The sequence below is a fragment of the Egretta garzetta genome, unplaced genomic scaffold (genome assembly GCF_000687185.1).
Source record: "Egretta garzetta isolate BGI_Z169 unplaced genomic scaffold, ASM68718v1 scaffold38, whole genome shotgun sequence".
In the NCBI taxonomy this organism is placed as follows: Eukaryota; Metazoa; Chordata; class Aves; order Pelecaniformes; family Ardeidae; genus Egretta; species Egretta garzetta.
In genome coordinates this window covers 585,294-610,116 of record NW_009260667.1, presented here as the reverse complement: position 1 = coordinate 610,116, position 24,823 = coordinate 585,294, and the positions used below count along the sequence as shown (strand labels likewise).

General features: G+C 39.1%; 1 protein-coding gene across 1 annotated transcript in view; it reads left to right on the top strand.

The window, feature by feature from the left end:
* Positions 1–24,823, top strand: part of ANO4 (anoctamin 4) — a 117,221-nt gene that overhangs the window by 77,584 nt on the left and 14,814 nt on the right. Inside the window, exons 15-21 of the mRNA XM_035900993.1 lie at positions 4,535–4,617; positions 10,263–10,403; positions 12,986–13,150; positions 16,654–16,690; positions 19,276–19,387; positions 20,461–20,518; positions 23,232–23,329. Coding sequence (XP_035756886.1) covers positions 4,535–4,617; positions 10,263–10,403; positions 12,986–13,150; positions 16,654–16,690; positions 19,276–19,387; positions 20,461–20,518; positions 23,232–23,329 — 694 coding nt within the window. The remainder of the gene's footprint in view (positions 1–4,534; positions 4,618–10,262; positions 10,404–12,985; positions 13,151–16,653; positions 16,691–19,275; positions 19,388–20,460; positions 20,519–23,231; positions 23,330–24,823) is intronic.

Genomic DNA, 24,823 nt, shown 5'->3' with positions numbered 1-24,823 from the left:
CCCTAGGATTTTCTGGTACTGCATTTACACGTTGGCTTACCACCTGTCTTAAATGGATTTTCAGTCTGCAGTAGGCCTACTGGCAGCTGCAGGCATTACCATCTTCTCAATAAATTGTAGGGGAAGGGAAGAAACAATGACAGCAGTTTGGTTGTAGAAATGTTTTTTCTGTCAGCATGAAACAACTGGCAAGTGCATGACAAATTGGCTGTGAAAAGTTCAGCCTTCTAGATGATCCCGTTTGACAGACACTAGCATGTAAAATAATGATGTCAGTCCTTTTAAAAAAAGAGAATGAAAGCAAAAAAAGGCAGCTAGAATTGTGTTACCTCTTTAACCTGAGCTTAGCGACTGTCTTATTATCTAAAGTACCTTCTTCGCTGTCTTTAGATCCATCAATGAACTCCCTTCTTGAAGGAGAAGCCTCAGCCATTTGCTTGGGGTTTTCAAAACCAGCCTTGGTCAGGTTGGACTTTCCATGAAAAGGTGATCTGTATGGTGGTTTCCTCCTTTTACTCTAAATACATCTTTAATTGATGGACAAAGTGGGTTGCTCACTTTTTAAATAGAAATAAAATGCTTCTTCAAATGATGAGCAAACTGCTGTGGCTAGGCTAGGGAGAGGAATTACCATGACAAATATCAGTTTGCGCTGCTTGATTTGTGGAGCAGCAATGAGCCTGGCTGTTGGACTCTGAAGCAAGGGACCCATCTTTTATAATGCTTCATTGTGGGATAAGTGGGTCGCATCAAAGTAAGGTTGGAACTGTCAAGTGCACCAGGAGATACTGGAATAGAAACATATTTTCTTCTAAAAACATATCGACCCATCACCTCACTTACTGTATTTCTGCCCTATTTAAGCAAAGTTCTGTATAAGAAGCAAAAGTAATTGATATAATAGGAAAAAAAAAATTATACTTACTAAGGTATACCCAAAAGTCATAAGACAACTTTCATTTTAAACAGATGAGGCAACGGCTAAAAGATAGTCTCCTTTTGGTACACTGAAGGAATTTACTGGTAGTTTGTATAAACTTTTCTGTATTGGAGCTTCTGTTGAAAGGAAAACCGTTTCAAAAGGATTGAAACTATAAATCTCTGTGGTTTATAGCAAACAGTAAGTCTCTGTGAACATTAATACTTTTTTTATTGGTGAATAGATTGTTGTTGATTCTCACTGAGATGTCATCATCTCAGAACCTGGAAAATAATTCTTCCTTTTGAGAATCTCTAGTCTTGATGATATTTTCCAGATGTTCAAAGCTTTCAAAAAGAGGGGAGCAATAGCATTTTTTGTATTTCTGTGCTAGACAGAAACACCTACACTTTGCCCTTTATGTATCTTTTGAGATGTATCAAGCTTGATGAAAAGGTAGGTCCCATTTCTAAGAAAAACTCCTCTCTTTTTACTGTCTGAATTGGATTTGTACCAAAGACAGAAAATGAGAGAAAGATGTTCATTCTAAATAAATGTTGACATTTAAGTGCAGAAAAATGTCATCCTCAGAAAAAAAATCTAGGTAAATTTGATACTCAGTTGACTCCCAGCATGTTGCTGTAAAGCCAGATGGAATTGTAGCTTTTGTTTTCCCAACTGAAGTACTGGGGAAAGCTGGGGCAAAGATATCATTGTCTAGATGTTTCCTGAAGCTCAGTGGCAAAGTTCTGTAACTGTCCACAGGATAGTCCAGCTATTTACCATTTCTAATGCTCTGCTAGAGACAAGGCAGGGCTGATGGTACTTTCTCTGGCTCTGCATACCTTTAGGGGACTAAGGGACACAAGAAAAGTCCTTTTTGAAATTTCTTCTTGTCTACCTAGAAGCATGTTTCCTTTGATAAAGGAAATAGCTTTAGAACACTTGCTGAAAGGCAAAGTTGGGAGGGGAAAAAAGGCCTGGCATGAAGAATTTAACACTTCTCTCAAGCAGTAAAAAATGTCAACATAAAACATTTTTTCTAAATGTACATTTATTTAAATATACATCTATAACATTTTTTCAGTTAGTCTAATAAAAGATATTACTTTCCCACAAACCTTGCCTCTAGTATAAAACATTCACATTGATCTCCCCTCTGAGGAGATAGAATTTAAGGAGGTTCTTCAGCAATATTTCTCATATATAGAATATATTCCAGAAGTCAGGATGTATATATTCAATGGTGTTCTGAAATACAATAGGGAGAGGATTTCTGAGAGAAGGTCAGGATTAAGCTATTTGCTGCAGGAGGCCATTTCCATTACTAGCTAAGGTCACAACTTGTTTCAAAATCATCTGAGGAAATGATGTTAAGACAGCTGTTTGTACAAGTGGACATCGAGGACTGAACTGCAAGATTGAGTTCTGAAGCAGGGCAAGCATAATATAGAAAAAGCTAGCAAAAGACCTAGGAGTTAAGGTCAGTGAGAAATTCAAAATTCCAAGCAGGATTTTTGGAGAATTCTCAGCATCTGGTTTAAACATACCAATTGGAAAATGGGAGAATGATAAGTACAACTGTGTCCTGTTGACCTGTCCAAGCCAGAAAAGAACGCTAAAGTGTAACATAGGGTATTAGTGATTACTTGACTAGAAAAGAAGCAGAGAAATTTCAAAATTCAGTACTTTTTAGAAGACCTCAGTAGTACAGTGAATCAATCAAAGATGGTTATTTATAGCACATTTTAAAATATCTAGCAAGGGAAAAGTGCATACTGACCTGGATAGAGGGAGAAAAGTGTAGCACAGTAAAAGCTAAAAGAGCGCTGTGCAATCATCCTGTTTGCTACTTAATGATTTGAAAATAGCTTTCTAAAGAAGCTTCAGGAACTGCACATACTTATTCTGACAGGTGCTAAATATGCTAAATATAATATGTATAGATTCCTCACTCCAGGTGTGTGAAAAACAAGAAAGAAAAGAAGTATAGTTCAGCACAGACATACCTGAAAGGTTCCTCCCTGTGGAGTCATACACCCACTCAAGTCCTGCTTCCAGCTGCTTTTTGGAATGGAACCAGAGTGGTAGTAATCAATCAGGCTTGTTTCTCCCAGGTCTCCAAAAAGTGTAGGGCTACTTGTTTAGCCTGTACAAAATAGTTCAATATGAGCTGATAGGAGAGAAGCAGCTCTACCAGAAAAGTAAGGAATGAACAATGCGCTCATTCAGCAGCAGCGGAGCCTCATTAGCACCTACCAGTTTTGCCGATCCCAACCAATCATACTGCAATTATTACAAAAAGTCATAGAAACATTAGGCTCAGGAGATTGAATTGACTTTATTAGATTAAACCAAAGCAGCTGGTTACCTAGTGTAACATAACTCCAGCTTTCAGAAAAAGGATGACATGATATATGAAAATGCCTTCAAGCCAAATAGCTGCCTCCTTAAACATGGTTTTGATATCTTATCTGCTCGCAGTGTTCATTTTCCAAGCATGTCTTAGCTGCATTGGCTAATACATTATAATATAATAATTCTTACTGGCTAAAAATTCACTTTCACGATTCGGATGCCAGCGCTTAGGATCATGTCATATGATTATCAATATGCTGCAGTAGAGCAGATAGATAGTCCATTAAGGAGATGCTTTTAGGACTGGATGTGGAACGTATTGCCAGGCTACTGTGACACTGTTACAGCTGATACTGTGCTAGCTCATGAACAAAGAGGTTTATGTTCTCTGTGGTTATCAGCCTGCTGCTTTTCAGTGGGCTATAAAGGGAAGAGCCAAACCTCACCATGGGAGAGGAAGCCTTTCCACTGATTCGTGTCAGCTTTAGGCAGCTTCTACACTCTTTTAACAAAACAAATTAAAAAAACACGTAACCATAAACAGGCTCAGTATTAATTTCCAGAATATGAACAAGTTATTTTATGACTGAGTGCTTCCTTGATTGTTCTTTCCATCACAAAATGGAAGAACAGTCATGTTTAGGCGTATTACACTATCTTGAACCCTGTCAAGAAGGGCTGTACAGCACAGAATGTTAAACTGTCAGGTGTTAATGCCACACCACATATACACACTCATGCAGTGTAAAAGAAGGGGTCTGGTTTGGAAAGACAAAAGTTGCCATTTCCTCAGTAGTACTCTACAGATTTGCACGTGCACTGGAATGTGCTTCCTCTGGGTTCTGGCTTCTGTGTATTGTAAATGGTCTTCAAAGAAGGAAAGTTACTGCTTTACCTACAATAGCCCCAAGAGACCTTTAGCTTCATCAGAAATCTGCTATATCTAGTAATGATGACTCACAGGAATGATTTTATTCTTTGAGAGTCCTCCCTTGGTTGGTTAGAAATTAAACATTCTCATTTAGCACTAAATGAAATCTCTAAAGCCTCAATCATACTTGAAGCAAGCAAAGTAATCCTTAGAAAGCAATGCTTTTTTGAAAAGTTTTGATCATCAGCATGATTTGCTATTCAAAGGAATCCATTTATGCAAAGAAATGAAAATAATGTAATAGCTTCATTCAACAGTTCTGTGATAGTAGTTAACATTTTCTTGACTTAAAAACAATTTTGTATTTTTTTTTCTATTTGCTCCAGCAACTGTTTTTCTGGAGTTTTGGAAAAGAAGGCGAGCAGTAATTGCTTATGACTGGGACTTGATAGACTGGGAAGAAGAGGAGGTTTGTATAAAAATATATACTCCTTAGTCTTTAATACAAAGAGATTTTATTAAAAATGTAAGCATAATTTTCTTGTGGATTTATTTTCAGTTCATTCTTCAAATCTTCATTAACTAGGAAATAAGCATTTTTCTCCTCAGATATTTCCCCTGGAATGTGAAGAAACTTTCCCCAGGCCAAACTGTTGTCTTTTTTTACACCTTTGTAAATCTAAATTATTTTCAACAGATCAGTGACTGTTGTTGTGGAAGATTTCAGGAAAAAAAATGCACTTTGGGGGAAACTAACAAATTTTGCTTTTGAATCCAAGGAAATTCTTGACAGCCCAAGGTACCATGAATTTTGGCAAATGAGCTTTTATCTATCCTTTTAGATAATCACTAAGTATATTGGTGGATAGAAAGCCTTGTGAGGCTTATACCAGCTTCTGAACATTCAGGTGCTCGTTACCTAAGTATAGAGTGCTGCAGAGAGACTGAATGAGCTGAACAAACTCAAAGGACTTAATTCATCCTCTGTTGGTAGAGGAAATCCCTTAAGGGAGGAAGCTAAACAGCAAAAAATAGCCTTAACCTTTTTCTGTGGTAGTTACCAGAAAGAAACATCATGCTCTTGGGACTGAGAGCTGAGGTCTAAGTGGAACTAGAAGGTTTTATTATGCAGGAGAAAAGCAAGATTCAGTGGGTGTGGCAGAAAAAGTGCTCCTTGAGTGGGATTTGGTCATGCAGGTGTCCAGAGTCTGCTCTTCTAACTCTTCAAAGACTGTCCTGAAGCACTTGGAAGGACTGTAAGAGGCTTCTGTAGTGGTCTCAGTGCCGTTGAACTTCTATATTGCTGCCTCTGTGGAAGAATTTCTTTTTCATTAATCTCGCCAGTAGAGAAACAGACTTCTGAGTTACAGGATTTTTGTCTCCATGAGGCAATGTAGTTCAATGAGGCCATGAAATGATACAGTTGCTCATTTGCTGGTAGGATATTTTTTTTAAATACTTAATGACTAAGAAAATAAACCAAGAACATAAAATGAACTTACATAACTGGAAATTGATTTCTTTATAGCAACAGGAACATCATTATTTGTACACAAATGCTGTCAATTCTTGGTGATACTTCAGGGCTATTGTCATATATTTAGAAAATGTTCTAATACTTATTTAACTCCCCTGCTCTTGCCAATGCTGATGAACAATAGAGAGACCACACTGAGATAGTCCTGCCTCAGTTTCAAATATTGGTCAGGACTGACCTGCCGTGATCGTGTGCCCTCATGGCTTGTTGCAAAAAACCCGCTGCTGCTTCCGACAGCTAAGGCAAAAGATGGATGTACCAAATTTCAATTTCCAAGTCAAGTTTATAGCTCAGTGTCCCCAGAATGAGAAGGAGCCTTTAAACTAACAAAATACACAAGCAAGTACAGTGTGAGGCCCTTTTTATGTTTTTCCCAGGAAGCCTGGTCTTATAGATGTTTATGTTCTGGGATGTTATATATCTGTACCTTTCATGATTTAACCTACCTGGATTTGGGATTATGCTGGTTTATAAAGCCATCCACCTGAACCTTCTATGATCAGCTCATTTACAAATATTGAATTTCCTGGTAAGGTTGTCCTTAAGTGAACTAAGCCTTTAGCTGGAATAAACAGCAAAAAGACAGAAGAGAGTAGAGTTGCTAGATTTTTCCACTTCCAGTCAGAAAGCCTGAAAGAGATTCTGGTAGTTGAAACTATCCTCCTAGAAACATGATGTGTTTATTTTATGATGTCTATCAAATAACATTATTTTTTATAAGAGATGTTTGTGTTCCACGGGCAGACTATTTCAGTTTGTCCAGCAGGTTGACATGTTGGTAATTTTCAGAGGATACCTGCTCCCTGCTGATGGTCAGCTGGGCTTTTATTCTCACACTAAGCTTTTTCCAATGAGCTCTGTCAACAAAACCACAGTCAGGTGCCCAGGAGCAGTGGTGAGTGTACCTGCTCCAGAGCTATTCATTGCACCTTCTAGAGGGAGATTTATAAGTCTCTACAGCAGGAGATAGCAATCTTTTCAGAAGCAGTGTGCCAGATGGTACCTTTCTCTCTCAAATTAGAGGTTAAAGATGCCAGTAGGAACTCAGCTGGCTGCTTCTCAAAGATTTATGTGACCAGTCATCAGAGCATCGGTATCTCATTGGCATTTGAGGCATCAGTTCCTCCTTTATTCAGTATTCAGTGGGATCCCAAGAGTGGGAGCTGATTGCGTCCCAGAGGTGTCTTCTCTGAAGATGCTACAGCTGACAGTGCCCATACCTACTTCACAACTCAAGCATGTCCGCGCTTTAAGTCCAGCTGTACAGACCACTGTCTCCTTGAGTATGAAATGCTGCACTTTTCCATTGGCACTGGGGTCTTTGCAGGACTTTGCCCCTGGGACAGTCACAGTTTGGAAGCAGGTGTCCCAGGTGAAAAACTGTTGAGATCAGTTCCCTGTTCCATGGTTCGAAGTCCACCTCTTCACTTTGATATTGCCTTCAGTTGCAACCAGGATGACCTGCAAACCACATGCTTTGCAAGGAGACTTATTTCTGGGGATGCTATCATTGTCCCAGTGATCAAGATTCGGATTTTCAATCTTTTACAAATACCTTTTCTACATCTGTGCTATAGAGGACAATATATCCTTGGACTAGGAAGGATAGGACTCCTGTAAGAATTCACCTGTTGAAGGACTCAGAAAACTCCTGAAAGAAAAGGATATATTTCACGAAGAAATTTACAGTAGCTCTTCTAGTACAGAAAGATCTGGCCTAAGGCAGTGCACATTAATCCATGTTTGATACTCCAGAAATCAGTATGATTTCTCCTGTGTATAAAGATTCTGAATGATTCATGTTTGAGAATTGGGAAGGAAGGAAGGAAGGAGAATAGTCTGTTTTATATAGATTGAAAGAGACACATCCTGTGGAGTTTGATCATGAAGTTGTACATGCCAGTGAGAATTTTGGCTCCATAAGGTGAAAATTTTTCTCCTAAAAGTGCTGCTTTCTAATAAAATCACTGCTAATTCAATTTTCTCTCTACATCCCATTCAGTTATCCCTGGACAAAATCAGCCGATTTCTTTTATTAGCTATTTCAAAGAAATCAATTAAAGAGTTCTGATTACCATTTTAAGTCACAAGCTTTTGTTAATGAAGATTGTTATTTTTATTAACATTATCTGCCATGTCTAGCTTTTCTTGCTTTAATTTTCATTGTCAAATCGAAAAATAAGGCTTTGCTACAAAGGGAAATTTATTAATTCCTACCAACAATAGACTGAAAAAAACCCCACATTTATAAAGCTTCCTATCACTTCATTATCACTTTTCTGTTCTAAATGAAGAGACAAAGAAATTAAACAATGAAGACAAGGGGAAGGAGAATTAAATTTGTTCAGATACGCAACCTTGTGAATTCCTCACCACTTTTGATTTTCCCTCAGGGAAGGCATGCAGCAGCCCCTGCAGCATCCAGGTCCCCCAGTCTGGGGACAAGGGCTGAATGTGTTCTGGCTCTTTCAACCCTGCATATCTGGATTTCCTTTTCTTGTAAATAAGGTGCGAGGTGGGACATAGAGACAGTAACTGGGTCTTGGCTGGGTGCGCAACAAGAAACCAACTGTGTAGAGTTCCTGGCACTCCCAGCTGAAATATGCCTTCTGTTGCTATTTTACAGCGTAGTTTTTTTCTTTTTCTTCAGTGTCACTTTCTTTATATCATTAACCTCAGCCAGATACAGAACTGTTTACTTCTTGCCCCAAGCTGTGCTCAGCATTGTTGAGTGTCATTAAACAGGTACGAGGGTTCATGCCAGAGTTTGTTTTGTGTGGAGATATATCTGTAAAAATAGCATTTGCATTATCTGAATTGACTGGAGATCATAGGAGATACCCAGATTCATGGACAGGTGGATATAAGGACTTCCCTGTAGTGGAGATTGTAAAAGATAATCAAATCTTGGCTTAGAGAGAGCTGCAGAGAAGAAAGGGTTTCTTGTATATGACTCTGCAAGTCACCTGGCAGAGCCCTTGCACAATCTACAGGGTGCAATTCTCAAGTGCCCTGCTTCAATGCTATAACACTCTGTCCTCTCGCATGTTCCTGGGCACACGGGAACACTACCCGCATTGTTTCTGTTGCTAGATTATGGTCTGCTCAGCAGCCTTCAGCCCTGGTATGGCAGGAACAGCTTGAGCAAGATAGAATAAGAGCAAGGTGTTATCCTGTCTCCACAGAAACATGCTTAGCCTTTGTATATAGCTAATGTAGGGCTGGTTCCCTCAAGCACATAATTAGTTACACAGGCATTGCAGCTGAGCATACGTGCCTCTTAATTTTTTTTTAATACCATGTTACCAGGTTGCTGCTTGAATTTGGAAATTAACTGTATTGAGAAAGTGCCTTCAAAATTTGAGAGAAAGAGACATGACTATTTTTTATCCGCCCAAGGGAATTTTATAAAAAGTATGTAGGATTTTAGGGTATCTTATTTTTAGCCACATTCTAAAGACTTGTATGAGCAGTTAACATTCTCCTATTTCAGTCATTTAAGGATTGGTCATTTACAACTTTCAGTCAGTCAAAGCTCAATTAAATGCAGTTGAAGGGTTGGAAGAGACTGAAATTGGTAAGCTGGGTTCTTGGTTGTTACAAAGAAATGCACAGCAAAGCTGCAAAGACAACCCATAGCTACCTTGGTGCTCCCTTGTAGCCAGCTGTACCATGGGCCAGCTCTCCAGTATTCATCAGAGCACTATAAAACTTGATCTAATGTATACGGGCTGCAGCAGCTGTGAGAGTCCATCTTTGCAGCCTGGTGCTTTCTCTCATCTCTGACCGCATCCCTGATGTCAGACTTGGGTGAGGTGGCACAGGACACGTGGCTGTTGGTGAACCTCCCAGATGGCAGGGCAGTGGGGTAGCCCGACTGTGGCTGAAAGTCGTGAGGTCTTACCTGAACTGAGTGAACCCTGTCATCTGAAAAGGTTGTAAACAGATGTAACTAACCCTCTCCCCAAGAAATCCCCAGGTTTCATTTCAGAGGAGAGTTTTTATGGCAAAGCAGGACTTGACATTTCTGCTGCTGAAAGCTGTTCCTGCTAATAATATTGTGCAAGTTAGGAAGGACTTGAGCAATATTAGATGGCATGGCTCCTTCTTCAAATGCTGAGAAACTTTTGCTGGTAATGGCAAGGTAACCAAGGTACCTAGCAAGGTGTAATTGGGTTTAGAAAATGGAGTTTGGTTTTGGGTTTGGGTTTTTTTTTGCTTTTTGTTTTGTTGTAGAATTCCAGTATCAATAGGATAATACCAGGCTGGAAAACTCTGTGGTATCAACCTTTTAATGATTGGGCTTACAGCCATATAGTTTCAAAGAGCATTGTTTAGATGAGTAGCTAATTGGGGTGTTTACTAAATACTTCCAATATGGTTTTATGGGTACAGTGATTTATTCTAGTCCTCATGGCAGAGGCCTGATTTCCCAGCTCAGCTTTTATAGTAGCTGTGCCAGCTGCTGAATTTGAAGATATAATTACCAATAACAGTGATCTGATAAGTGATCTGAAGTTTCCTACAGAACCTTTCCTATCTGTGCTTTGTGTGAACATTGCCTGTCTGTTCTTTAGGAGGAAATACGTCCACAGTTTGAAGCCAAGTACTCCAAGAAAGAGCGAATGAACCCCATATCCGGGAAGCCAGAGCCTTATCAAGCATTTGCAGATAAATGCAGCAGACTCATTGTTTCTGCATCTGGAATATTTTTTATGGTTTGATAATTTAATTTATTTACCAGTTGAAAAAATATAAAATAACATTATCTCTGCTGACATAGTATGGATATATTGGATATGACTGTTTGACAGTGAAATGATCTCTAGCATGTTTACTGCAGGCTGAAAATCTGTACACAGAAAATAGTCTGAGTTTCTGTAAAGTCTTACACTAGTTTACTCTTTACGAAGTCTCACAGTGAAGTCCTTTCTTCGAGGCTAAACACATAAGGCTATATGTACACATACCAGAATAGTGACACTGCCACGTTTAGGCACCAATTTCAGCTGACCGAATTAGCTCACTGATTTCCTTGCCTTCCCTGTGTAGACAGTGCAGAGTGATATGGAGAGATGTCTAGGAAGAGGCAGTTGTTCTTTGTAAACTCTACAAAGAACCTAACTATGGTGCCTAGAGTGCTTAATGATGTTAATATGTCCTAGTTTTTCAGTGTTTTGAGGAGGTAAGGAAAGAGGGTTCATATTCCTAGTGCAACTGAAATGGAATGTTCCTTGCCTAAAATGATGTATCCTCCCCCCTTTCAAAGTGCAAAACTAAAAGCAGCAGCAAAATCTTCACTGAATCTGTTATTCACTGTTACTCACATGACAACACCAATGGTAGGGTTGAACTTGAAAACACAGCTGGCATCAACTCAGACTCTCATGGAATTTACCATAGCTTTTCCTGAAGGCTAGAAAATGACATATGTGTATGACTTCAGGAGCTGTGGAGAGCCAGGTGGGTGACCTAGCCCAGCAACTTTGTGTTTGAATGAGTTGGAAGGGAATAGGGCAGAGGGTTTTGTAAGAAACTGATGGCTTCAAAATTGTCCAGTGCAATCTTGGACAAGAAAGGCAAGAGCATTATTAAACCATGCCCTGGTATGTCAGGTGGATGGACAGACACAGAAACACTGGGCATGAGGAGCCAATGTACTGTCTGACTCAGCCCTTGAAGACAGAAGTCTGCTCAGGACTGCAGTCTGCTCAGAACTGATTGTACACCTGCAACATTTTGCATTTTTCCTACATTTTTTTCTTGAAGGGGGGGCAGTTTTCTCTCCCTTTGCAAAGGCAGTCACTAATCTTCTTAGCCTAGTGATAGATCTTGCTCAAAGTGTCAGAGAGGGTAGCCTTGCTCTGAATTGTGTGCACCACAAATTGTGCCCATAATGGTCCTTGAAACAAGACAAGGATTATTTTCACTGAAGATATTTGTTATTGCTGGCATAGCATGAGCCTCCAGTGAGTTATAAAAACTCTGAATTTTCCCTCATTTAGGTAAAAATATTCCTTAAAAATTATACCTTTAAGCACAGGAGAGATACGCTTATCAAAACTTTGAGTTAGAGCAGTTCGCAAAATTTCACAGCACTGACTCTCACAGTGCAGTTGAACCGGGTTAGTGTTTCCCTGTTAGCAAAGGAAGGTTGTCCTTCTTCCCCTCAACACTATGCAGGGAATCCAGAGGCAATCCCCTAGCTCAGTGACTCTAATGTTTCTATGTGCTGCCAATGGGGTAGCAGAGAATCTAATAAACCAGCCCTTCACATGCACACCACACTTAACTTTTTCATCTGCACTGGGATTATGTCAATCAATTCAGTAACTAATGAAATATGAAAACAGCTTAATTGGCATTCAATGTTTTCAAAAGAATTTTGCCCATTCAATTAGCTTGGATATACTTCAATTTTGATAAGTTTGTCTGTGCATAGCCTTGGAATACACCTATCTTCTGCAAATAATCATCTGTCTTCTACTGAAGAAACTCTCCCTCCTTACCTAGTAAGGTAGCTAATGGGTTCTGTGTCAGAGTTTCTACGAGATGAGTCACCCATGCTGATTCCCAACTGTTTGTCCTTTAGGTGGCTTGCTAAACTGTGACATAAATTGGTGATGATGGAAAATGGTTGCCATTTAGTGCCCAGCTGTCACATATGGAAAATCAAGTGATTTAGCAGCCTGGCTCAGCTGTATGGCTTTGACATTATAACCATCAGATTTGCTGAAAGTCTCATCAGAGAAGAAATTACAAAGGCAATTGAATTTGTTACCTTCCCTAGATAGAATCTTTCCAAAACTGTAGCAAGAAAGAGCTTGCTAGAGTAGCTTGCCCAGGTTGTTGTTGAGGCAGTACTTAGAAATAGAGACATTTTTTCCTGTAAGTGTGAAGTCCATCAAAGCCCAAAATACATCCCAAACATGACACTGTCAAGCTGGGACATCAGCTTGATACTAGCCTTTGCACACAGCGGAGCATGAATGGAAGGAAAATCTCTAATTCCCGGAGCTGGCAACACTGTTTAGCACATTATTGCTAAGGAAGAGATACATTTTCACAAAAATGTTTGAAACTAAGAAGTATTTTAATTTCAAAGAAATTGTACATTATGGAAAATAAAAAGGACTTCACAATAAGAATAGTATGTTGAAACCTTTCTCTGGAATTAAAATGGATGTATTTTTCAAGTCTTTCATTTCATTGTTTTAGTTTTCAGAGTTTCAGGGAGAACTTAACTCCTGTTCTATTGAAAGTTTTCAAGTTCTTATCTCTGATTTTTTTCTTCCTTTAGATCTGTGTGGTGATTGCTGCTGTTTTTGGCATTGTTATTTACCGTGTTGTGACTGTCAGCACTTTTGCTGCCTTTAAGTGGGCTTTAATCAGGAATAACTCTCAGGTTGCAACTACAGGGACTGCAGTGTGCATCAACTTTTGCATCATCATGCTACTGAATGTGGTGAGTAAAACTAACATATCCAAAACTATACCCAAGGCATCAGATTGGTAGATATCTCAGTCTGAAGACCACAGCATTGTTCTTGCTAAGCCAGACATGGCATTATTGTTTACGGATATCCTTCACTATTTATGTAAAGTACAATTCCAAATCCAAAATATTACATAAAGCGTGTTTGAATGTTCTAAAAAATATTTTAGGGAGACATGTTCATATTCCTGTTTTATCTTCTGCCTCTTTTTTCCCTTTCATATGTTTTCAGGCTTCAGTCCATTTCGTTAATACTCTTCTTTTTAAGTAGTGTTTTGATGTTATTTTTTATATACAGTGGCCAAGCTTATTTCTTATGTATACTAGTTTCAGTAATTCTGGCTTCAGTTTTCACAGTAGTTTACCGGTGAAGGTATGCATATGCAAACACAATGTCCATACGCAGGAGAACACCCTTGGGCAGAAAACTTCAAGAGACTTGAGCAGACATGACTCGTTCCATGAGCTGCCTATGGCCTTTGCCAGGATACACCAGAGACATGGTCTGGGTGCACTGTAGGGGGACTGGCTACGGTCAGGTTCTTGTTATGAACTGGTTTGGAACCAGACTCAGGACAAAAATGGAATTTCTATGTGGTAATAGCCCCAGTAAGACAGTATATCATAGATTAGACTGGGAATGAGTTTCATCCTTCCTTTGAGATGCAGGTACTTCTGTATATTGCTGTGATAGTAATGTGTCTTCTATTAGTTGCTTTTGGTAAGAGGTGTATGGCCTTTTACTACCAGATTTTTGTCAACTGACATAATTCATTTTAAGGGGGAGGAGGGATCAACCTACAAACCATCCAGGTACTGGAGCCAGGGCAGAGTATTTCTACCCACTCAGTAGCAAGTGTCTTCTGCAAAAAGCATGCTAGGCTTTGCTCCAGGAGATATGCTGACTAACTTCCTAGGGGAAATATAAAATGTTCTTTCAGGCCTGTACATTCCAAGTGCTGGCTTGGAGACTACTTTCTTTCCTGTGCAATACCCGAGCATTTCCATCATCTAAAATTTGATTTTAACAGCCCCCCATTTATATAGCAGGAAATTCCAAGAGGCTTTGCTGCAAGACTTCACATCTCCCTTTGGCATAGGCAAGGCTGGACTGATGACTAGGACAACCTATCAAGAACTGTTGACTTTCCTATGTTTTCCCTAGGGTGGGACTATAGGCTGAGAAAGGGGAGAAAGAAGAGGTGGAAGCTGTTATTCTCTCTGAATTTGTACTGAGGGCTCTCTTCCTGTATGTTTGTTTTGATTTATTGTTTGTTGTCTGCAGTTTTGGGAGTTTTCTTTAATCCACACGGTAGCATAGAAAAAATAAAAGGAAATCTATCTATATATATCTATGTCAGTAAAACATCCATTTCCAAGCTCTCAGTATAAGTCATTGTATATGCAGTGAAGCAGCAACAAATAAATACTGCAGAAACAAAATTATCTGGTTCTCAAAGAGTTTTACAGCTTAGAGAAATTTTTAAAATAATGGAAGATGGCTTGAAGGTGCCTTTTGAGAAACTTTGTTTTACTTCCTAAAATACATCAAATAAATAGAGCACTGCAAAGATGGATTTCTTAAGCCTTATACTCATTACCATGCAATAAACACCACAGCCTTAGATCTGGATATAGCTCATAGAAACAAAAGATGCCCAAAATATGAAACTGCCTGAGCTTTTCAAAAGAACTTAAGAACATAATCCTTCACTTTCCATGATGGATTAATGTAGTTTACTGAAGGACAGTAGTGAGATTTCTTTTGGGAAAAAAAAAAAAATCTCCAGGAGCACTTCAGGTAGTTGAATCATCTACAAACTGTGACTCAAGAGAAGTAGCAGGAGAGCAAGCAATGATACAGTAATAAGACCAGAATGGACCAAGATGTATATAACAGTAGGGAATTCACTGCTAGGAAGCCTGGAAAACTGCCAGTGATTCTGATAGGAGCTGACAACCTCCCTAAGCATCAGGGGAAAGGTCTAGACCACAAGTAACTTCTAGACTGGTTGCTCTGAGAGCTAAGTACATACAGTGACACATCCATCATGACAAACGTAATGACCTTCAAGCATAACGTCTCAGACAATCTTGCAGCCTGACCTGGGAACAATCATTAACTTTACCTAGGCTAATAAAACCTGTTAATTCCAGTGATATCACCCACAGAATATATGAACACAGAACAGCATACGATCTTCAACAAGGCCCCTTGGGACTAGTAGTGATAAACTGCAGTAGCAGATAATTGGATCCAAACATTGTTAACAGAATCTCTAACACAGTCTCACTGTTCCAGGAGGAATAGCAACAAAATACAGTTTCAATACGCCCTTCTGCAGAGCAATGTACATTTATAAAATAGCACACTCCCTTCTGGGATCAGGATATAAACCACCCAGACATTTAGCACTTCTACAGTTGCCTGCAAGAGATGCATTTAAACCTAGAAGAAACCACCTTTTTCATTACTTGAAACAAAACTGTTTACTCCAAAGGCAGCAAAAAGCTATTCTAAGCAAGAAGTGGTTGTTAACATGGATGAGATAATTCAGGATTACTTCAGTTCTTAAGCAGGCAGTTTGATCTGTAAATTGTACATAAATCAATTTAAGCAAGAGTTTATAAGGATAACTGCAAATGAAAAGAAACATTGCTGATATGCACTTCAGGAAAAAATAAGTACTTGAGCCTGAAATATGAGGAGCTTTGTATCCCTGTAGTGAGAGTTAACGACATTTAGCGTTTTGTGGGAACAGGCTCCAGACTCATTTAAAGCAAATGGAAATCGTTGTATTAATTTACACTAATACTGATGTTGATGGCGATGTACTTTATAGGTTCAAAACCCCTTTGCAAATACTAATAGTGAAAACCCTCTAAGTTAGTTTTTGTCAGCTTTATGAAGTTAGCAGTCTCCCAGAGAGTTTGAGAGCACGGTACCTGCTAAGCGCAGAAAGTACCACTTAGGATTTAGAACAGCGTCACTGACTCTGAGTAAGAAATGTGTCTGGTGGGGGGGATTACAAAAGCTTTTCTCTGAAGCAACTCCATGTCTCCCCAGTGTCTTTCCTTTCAGCACCCAAAAAATCCCAAGCAAAACCAAAGAGCCCAACATACCAGAACATGCTCTTACTAGTTTGATTTTTCTGTGATATACGTGTTCCATTGGAAAAGTTATCTGACCCTTTTTCACCCTGTATGTAAAATAGGGACAGTGACAGCATATTTTTCTCTATATATTGTGGATGAATGGAGCTGAGTATAAGCTTTAAAAATATTACTGTGCCTTGTTTGATTAAATCATCATTGTATTATTACTACATAGTTTTATTATCGTCATTATCAGAACATCACAGAGACCATCTGGATGACAGATTTATCCTGTAAGAGCAGTTAGTCTACTTAGAAAGCAGCTCTGTATTTTTGGCTGGCCACGTGTCTAAGAGGCTGTTTCTTTTCTGTTACAGCTGTATGAAAAGGTTGCTCTTTTCCTGACAAACTTAGGTAAGCAATGTTAAATACAAAATTAAATTATATTGTACTGATTTTTTGGTCCCTATACTGTGATAGCATTCAAACTGTCTGTATAAATATGAAAAATCCTGATTATTTTGCTGGCTATAAGAATTCATGTTTTTCTTAAGTTTGTAATAAAGGAGTATATAAACTAAGCTGTAGCGCCATTCAATCAGTGGTAACAACAGTCACCCACCTGCCATGCTTGGTTCCTCTTCCAACCCCTTACCTTGTAAGAACTTAAACAAATTGTTACCTTTGGGGAAAAAGCATGAGTTTTCAGAGAGACTGAGCACTCACAACCCCCAGTGAAGACCTGGAAATGGGGGAATCACTTCCTGAAGCCAAATTTATAGCTTGAAACTAAGGTGCTATCAAGCATGTGCCTTTAAGAGGGGCAGTAATTTGGAGGGAAAATAACTAGGTGGCTCATCAACTCTACCAGCACCTAAACTCTAATGGTGTTCTAAGTTACTGTAATCTCTTCAACGCACCCATAAAGGTGATCATTACACTAGAGTAAGGACAACATGTTTTCTAAGGACAGCATGTACTGCCACTGGGGTAACAATAGTCTATCACTCGTATATCCATGGCTCAGGCAGAGTCTCTGGAGATCCTGGTCATGCTGGAAGACTGCAGTAGTTGGTGGCAATTGGCAAGGGCTCCTTAGTGTCAAGAAGCCTGAAAGGAGACACGTGCTGAAGGCCTATTAAGTGAACCATATTATAGAATGTGTAGAAGAGGTTTGAGGAGATTATTTTGAGTTTCTGCATACCTTTGTACATTGGTGATGTTCAGTAAGGTATTTTAGACCAGGTGCACAGATTTTGGTGTCTTCTCAGAGGAAGCACACAGCTGATTTTAGCTTGTGTCAGGGCTTTTCTACATCTGTGAAGTCATAGGTGATGTGTTCAAGGCACATCTGTGTAAGATAGCATTTTATTCTGTTGTTTCTTATTAGACTGAGAGTCCTCATTTGTATGCAGTAAATTTAAAATACTTTTGCCATTCTGTATCCATGGAAAAGATAACTGCTGGTTACAATTGAGAAATATGATTTTCAAGTATGTGATTTGCACAGGCTATGCCCTTTTACTCCCTGTGACACCCTGAGGACAGTGAGATATAGTCTAGAGACCTTGAAGCTTGATTATTATCTGCCAGGTTATCATCAAGGTAGGTCTGCTTCCTGTACAGAAAGCATTTGTATGAAAACTCATTTGCTTAGGCTGTTCTGACAGTGATCAGACTGTTTTGTGGTTTTTACTCTGATGGTCTAAGTAGCTGATTTGGTTTGAACAATTTTTATCAGTGTGATAAGCTCAGAGTGGGACTGGCAGCAAAGCTACATTCAGGATGTCCTTCTTCAGCCTCTACATGACCTTTTTAGAGCTCACGTCCATGCTCCTCCAGAGCATTGCCATTGTCTCTGATGGGCATACAAGCAAAACCTCAGCTGTAGCCTTTTTGAAGCCAGATTTGTCCTTCCCCCAGACTGGCATCAAAAATCTACAACATTTTTTTTTTCTTTATGCTTATCTAAACATGTATGTACCAGCATACACACAAACTTGGGTTTCTTGACAGGCATTTCCAAATGACTAACGCAGTTGTTTATTTATGATCTGTTTTATGGTTTTGTTGATGCATCTGTTTGAAATCTCCTCATGGGCAGGGCAGCTCTAATTAAAGAGAATCTAGTTTATCGTTGTTGTTTCTGTACTTCCAGTACTCTACTGGAGGCTCCTTTGGAAGTAGTATATGAGCACTACCATTATGATACCATTAGTACCTCCACTTCTCTTCTGATCACTCCTGTTCTCAGCAATGGTTAACCAATAACAAGCTCCTGCCAACTGGAAAGTAGTTCCAGGACATGAAGCTAGTGTGTTGGCTTAGAAGTGGTTTTGTTAACTTCTGTCTTGATATCTCTTCAGATGGGGATTAAGGGCCTACCTGAAGGGAAGAATATGTCTTCCCCTTTCCCATTTGCCTTATCCCATCCATTGCGAAATATTTTTTCTCAGTCTTCTGTGATGAGCTCCCTGGGACAAGGAAAGGGAGTCATGCAGTGGCACTCCACTGATACTCATGTAGAGTCCTTTAGGTGCCAACATGGTGGGAAAATCCATGAAACAGAGTTACAGAGAGGATTTGCCTCCAGTTCAGTGTGGTATCTCTGAAAAAAAGGCATTTACATAGCTTGTAGTGGGGTGCTTTCTGGCAATGTCCTCATGGTAGGTTGCAGAAAAAGAAATAAGTGAAAAGCCTGAGCCTGTAAGGCACTCAGGAATCCAGGAGGGATATATAATATAGACAATATCTCCACCCCTTTCTTACAGTCTCCCGGGAATATACATATCCAGATACCAGAAGAGATTTCTAAATCTTTACAAGCTCACTTGCTGTGTGCTGCTTTTGGATACAATTTCTTCTGTCAGCTTGTATTTCGAAATCAGCAGGCTAATTTACGCATACTTTGCCAGCTCTGATAGGTGTCTGCAGCCTTTGTGCCAAGGGAAATTTTTAATCTGATTAAACCTCTGAAATTCTGCTGTCTTTCTTCACAGAGCAGCCTCGTACTGAATCTGAGTGGGAGAACAGCTTCACTCTGAAAATGTTTCTTTTTCAGTTTGTCAACCTGAACAGCTCTACCTTTTATATAGCATTCTTCCTTGGAAGGTAGGATTGATGTCTGCACCCTCATATGTGCAAAATGAAATAGAGAAGAAATAAAATTGTCTGTAATGAAACAAAATGTGACCATATTATCACACATCTCAAAATGCAAATTCCATACTAGCAAAGCAGGACAGATTGCAGTTTTATTTTCCCTTCAAAATCCCAGAAACAGATGTAGTTTTCATTTCCTAGCACCACATTGGCTCAATGCTAACTTTTAACAATTTCACTACTGGGAACTGATGCATCCCACAATACTATATATGTGGGTCACTTCGCTCTGTCTTTATGTGTGTAATTTGTACAGGTAAGTAAATAACTTAACACTGTGTCTTTTTCTTTCAGACTAGAGTAGAATAGAATAATTTAGTTTAGTTTAGTTCAGTTGGAAGGGACCTATAATGATCATCTAGTCCATATGCCTGAATACTTTGCTTCTTCTTTTATATGATTTGGACTGTTAAGAGTGAATTATGAGCCATCAGCTGGTTTCTTCCCACAGAAAATGAAATATATATATATATATATTTGTATGCCTCTCTCTGCAAGTCCTCTAAAAGCAAAAGAAGAGCCTTTGAGTAGGGAAGGCTTGAGTAGAAGAATCCATCAGTATGGATTATTTGCATGTTGGAAGTTGTGGGAGTCATTTTGGGAGAAAACATAGGACAATAGTAAGAAAATTATGTTTTCCTAATGAAAACTAACATTTTCACTGGTCTCACAGAAGGGCAGATATCACAGCCCACGTTATGGTGTAAAAAAATGAACTGGCAGTTGAAAGCCATTTTCCAAACTGACATGAACAGTTTTATTCAGATTTTCTCTCTTCTCTGCATATGCTGAATATCCAACAGCAGAGTATTTGGTATTGAAATAAATCTGGAAATAAAAATATACTTAGCACTTCATAGAAATTATTCCAGGAATCCCCCAAAACTTTTTGCAGCATAGCATGTTTTATAGTTATATCAATCACACTAAGATGACATTAGATTAAAACAACAGTGTGAGCTTTATTCTAGTGTGAACAGGCTGCTTACAAAACATAGTTGACGTATATTCCTGTGTTAAAGATTTACAGGACACCCTGGTGCCTACTTAAGGCTGATAAACCGGTGGAGACTGGAAGAGGTGAGTGTTCGCTAACTACACACTGATTTATCTGCTGCCCACAGATGCAGTAAATGCAAGCAGAGGCAGACCCATAACTGTCTAGGTATTTCTGAGAGTGTTATTGGGTTTTCAGTTGCTGTCTAACTCCACACTACTGACATTACCATCTGCTACAAAAACATCTACATATTGATATATATGCCCTTTTCAATGCTAGCCATTTTAGTGTTTGAATCACATTTGGATAGTGGTATCAAATGGTTTAAACATTACCCACATTTTCACATTAGAAATATTTCATCCTTGAAATGAATCAAAGTCAGATATGAATCTGACAACTTTTTGCTTCTAAAAAAATCCCTTTCTTCTCAGCTTTTCTAACTGCTGACCAGGGAGCTAAAATAACAACTTAAAAATCCAGACACATAAAACGTACTTGAAAATTGACTGAAACAACTGAACAAACTTCCCAAAACAGCTACTGGCATAATGTTCCACGTCTATAAAACCAAATGGATTTGGAGAGCCATGAGAGGTTGGCTTTCCAAGTAACTCAAGGACCAATCCCTTTTTTCTGGCAAATACATTCAGAACTCAAAAACCATTTGACAGTTATTGGAGGTGAACAGCAGCAGCTTCTGGATCAGCCATGCCCAGTGCTGCCATTTGCACGCTCAAATCCCATGGTTTCTTTCCTGCTTCACAGCTGAATAACTGAAACAACTTTGCAAATACATGACAAATGGCAAGTGGAAAATGCAGGTCTTACACTGCCAACATGAATTTACAAACACTTCCAGATAGCTAAATATTTTGGTTATTATTAAGGTTATCTATTAAGGTCATTCAAACACTAGCAAAAAAAAAAAAAAAAAAGAATAATTTGAAAAAGCCATCCTAATTTTGAAGTAGTGAATTCTGTACATTCAAGGAAAGAGACATTGATAAATAGGCAGGCAGAAATTCACTGAACATCCCTCCAAAGTCTGAGAGGGGCCAAACTGACCTAACAAATTGATGCTGCCAGAAAAGCACAGTTCTGCTCTTCCTTTGCCACCAGAAGTTTGCTTCTTCCTCTTCCTCTGCACTGGCTCTGGCTTGTCCAACCCTGTGAGGAGCCTCTTCAGTTCCCTGTATCAGCGGGAAATGCTTCCTTTTTCTGGCTGAATTAGTTTTCTGAGGAATTACTGGGTTGAATCATCTCAGAGAGGCATCAGAGAACAGGGAAAGAACCTCACTTGCAGGAGCAGAGATGGGAGGAACAAAGAACTATGTTTGGGAAGAAAGTGCAGCAGTGAGGTGTTACAGGTGGGGTCAGTTGCTGGTGGAAGCTACTATTAGTAGTCCCTACTATTTTGCCTTTCTCAGAGGGGGAAAAAAAAAGTTTGATAATAAAATAAATGTCTAATAAAAAAAGTCTCCATTTTATTGACCATATCTGTGTTAGGTCTTATTAGAAACATAATGTAGAGTGCCCAGCTATCCCTCCAATAGCCCTTTCTTCACCTGTGGGATGAAGCCAAGTGTAAGACATTTAATTACACAGTATAGATATAGTCTGGTCCAGTGTCTGTGGGCATATTCAGACCACAACATACAAAGTGCATTAGTCATGGTATGGCTGTAACACCACTGCTACTTCTTTAATATTGCACCTACCTCTCTTAGGTTATATTGCCTCGTGTGACTGATTCCTAAAAACAGAAGGATAATAATTTAATAATATTCTAGAAAAGTTAATTTAAAAAAAAAAATTATCTGCCACCCTGTTAATCTAAAGAGAAGCTAAATGAGGTCAACAGAAACCTCAGCAGGGACCCTGGCTCTGAGAACTGTAAAAAGCAGTATATATAAGAAAGTCATATCACATTTTGTTACAGGTCATAGCTAATGTCAATTTTTTTCTCCCCAAAAGTTAAAGATAAATAGTTCCAGTTCTATGACAGTGATCTGTTGGACTTATCCATGATACCCAGGATCTAACAATACAGGTTGGACCTCCGCTGTTTGGATCTTCAAAGTCAATTGTGGAAAATGCTGTTTGAGGGCAGAAAGCTTTTGGCCCTTTTCTGTTTCTTCCAATAGTAGATGAAAAACTGTGGAATTACTTAAATTTGTACTAGCTGAGCATCTCTCCCAAAAGCAGCACCACTTCTTCAAGGCCTGGAGCCACTGCTAAAGCAAGCAGGCACTCAGGCAAGAGACACTGAGAACTGTTGTTCAACAGTTAGAGATTTTTTGTTCTTCGAGAAGACAGTAGCTTTGCATAGTCTGCTCAGTCATATACATTAAATGGTACTCAAGAAACAGTATCAGGTCTATGTTTTAGGCATAAACTCTTTGCCTGTGCAGCCAGGAGGAATTTTCTCTTCATTCTTTTACTTGAGGCCCAGTCACCCTCCCCAAAAACTGTTGAAATCATTGAAGAAACTTGTTAGCCTTTGCCTCTGTCCCACCCATAGCTGCCCAACATATTAACATCACTAATGTGAAAACTGCATTGGTTTCAACTGATTCTGACCTTTGCAAAGAATTAGATTATAGGCTTAAAAAGTTCACAGTATGATACAGTCTCATATGCTCCCATGAGTTTATATTTTTAAAAAACTTAAAGAGAATGGCATTTAATTTCCTTTAAGTGAATTAACTAATATCCACTTACAGTCTTTAAGAAATGCTTAAAAGCTCAGCATCGTTTCTGTCTAACCTTTTGTGTCTTTTTTTTATGTAGTGCCACCCTAGTGGATGCCTTATTGATCTCTGTATGCAAATGGGTATTATAATGGTGCTAAAGCAGACCTGGAATAACTTCATGGAACTGGGCTACCCGTAAGTAAAATAATGCCTATGCTTCTGTAGGTCACAGAATAAGACATAAAGTTTATGTTTTCCTTATGACCAGTTGCATAAAAGTAAGATACAGTAGTCATTATAACAGAAAAAATCCCCCCTAGGATATAGAACTGTTAATAGAGATTTTTGGATGTGTAGAGCTAGATGGTGTTTGGCTTTTTTTCACATTGAACATAGTTTGCAAAAGCGAAAGTGTAATATAAATATTGACAAATAAATAATATATGGGAAGTACTTGATGTCATTAAATAGTATTCCCTGTTTTAAAGCTCCTTAACAATAACTGTAGGACTGCTGTATTCCTTACACAGGAAATACTATATGTATCATTTTTTAGCTATGCCAGTAAGTTCTAAATTGGATTTCTCCTTGCTGGGCGATAAAAGATGCCTGAAAGGGCAGGTATGAACTGGAAAAAATGCACTGCTGGCATATACACTCTCAGAGATAGAAAAATGTACTGACTGGTATATAGGCAAGTTCCCTAGTGATCTTCAGGGTATTACAGAGCTAAAAAGGTTGAGGATTACTCATTTCCTGTTGGTTCATTTCTTATTGATTAGTATTTAGTGAGCATGTTTAATATGATTAATATAGACAGTTGATGCTAGAGACAGTGAGGCAGTCATCAAGGGAAATTAGCAAGTGTGAAAATACAAGAGAGCTGACATTGTCAAAAAGTTTGCCCTTGCAAAGTTCAGTGGGATTTGCTTCGCTGCAGGATCCAGAGCAGAGCTGGTGCAGAGTTCGATCCCTGAGCTGCAGAAACATGTTGCAGAAGCAATTTCAGGCAGCCTTAGTGCTGATCACATCTAGCCATAATGAAAATGGAGTAAATTATTTAAATGCACAGAGTAATTGGCACTCAAGGTACTCAAAGCGCCCTAACTCTCCATCTTCCCAGGTCCAAGTCCAGTGCTGCTTGCCAAGATTTTGCAGCTGTTAGGGCTGAAGGAATTAGCCAGGGTCGGGAGGAGGGAACAGCAGCAGCAGTATTGATCCTTCTCTTTCCACTCCCTGCCTCTTTTTGTCAGTTTTCATTAGATCTTTCTGCTACCTATTAATTGGGATTACAAAACCTAATAAAGAGCCCAGAAGGGGATTAAAGAAGGTGACTGAAGGAGATAGGAGGAGATTAAGAACCAGTGATTTAATAGGAATAAACTGCTTCAGTTGCAGTCAGGCTCTTCACTTCAGTCACAACGCAAATCACAACACAACACACACAGTCACAACAACGTGAGATGCTTCAACTTTGAGATGTATTTGCTCTCCAGACCTTTCAGTTCACCTTCTAGCCCTGAAATGCTGCAGGCAAGTGCATTTCCTTTTTGTGTGAAAAATCCATCATCATTTCTGCTAAGAGCATGACTGGAGCCAACACCATGTGGATGGCCAAAGGATTTGGAGGCAATCCTATAGTTTGTAGTAGAACATCACTGTACCTCCACCTGGGTGCTGGCTACTGCT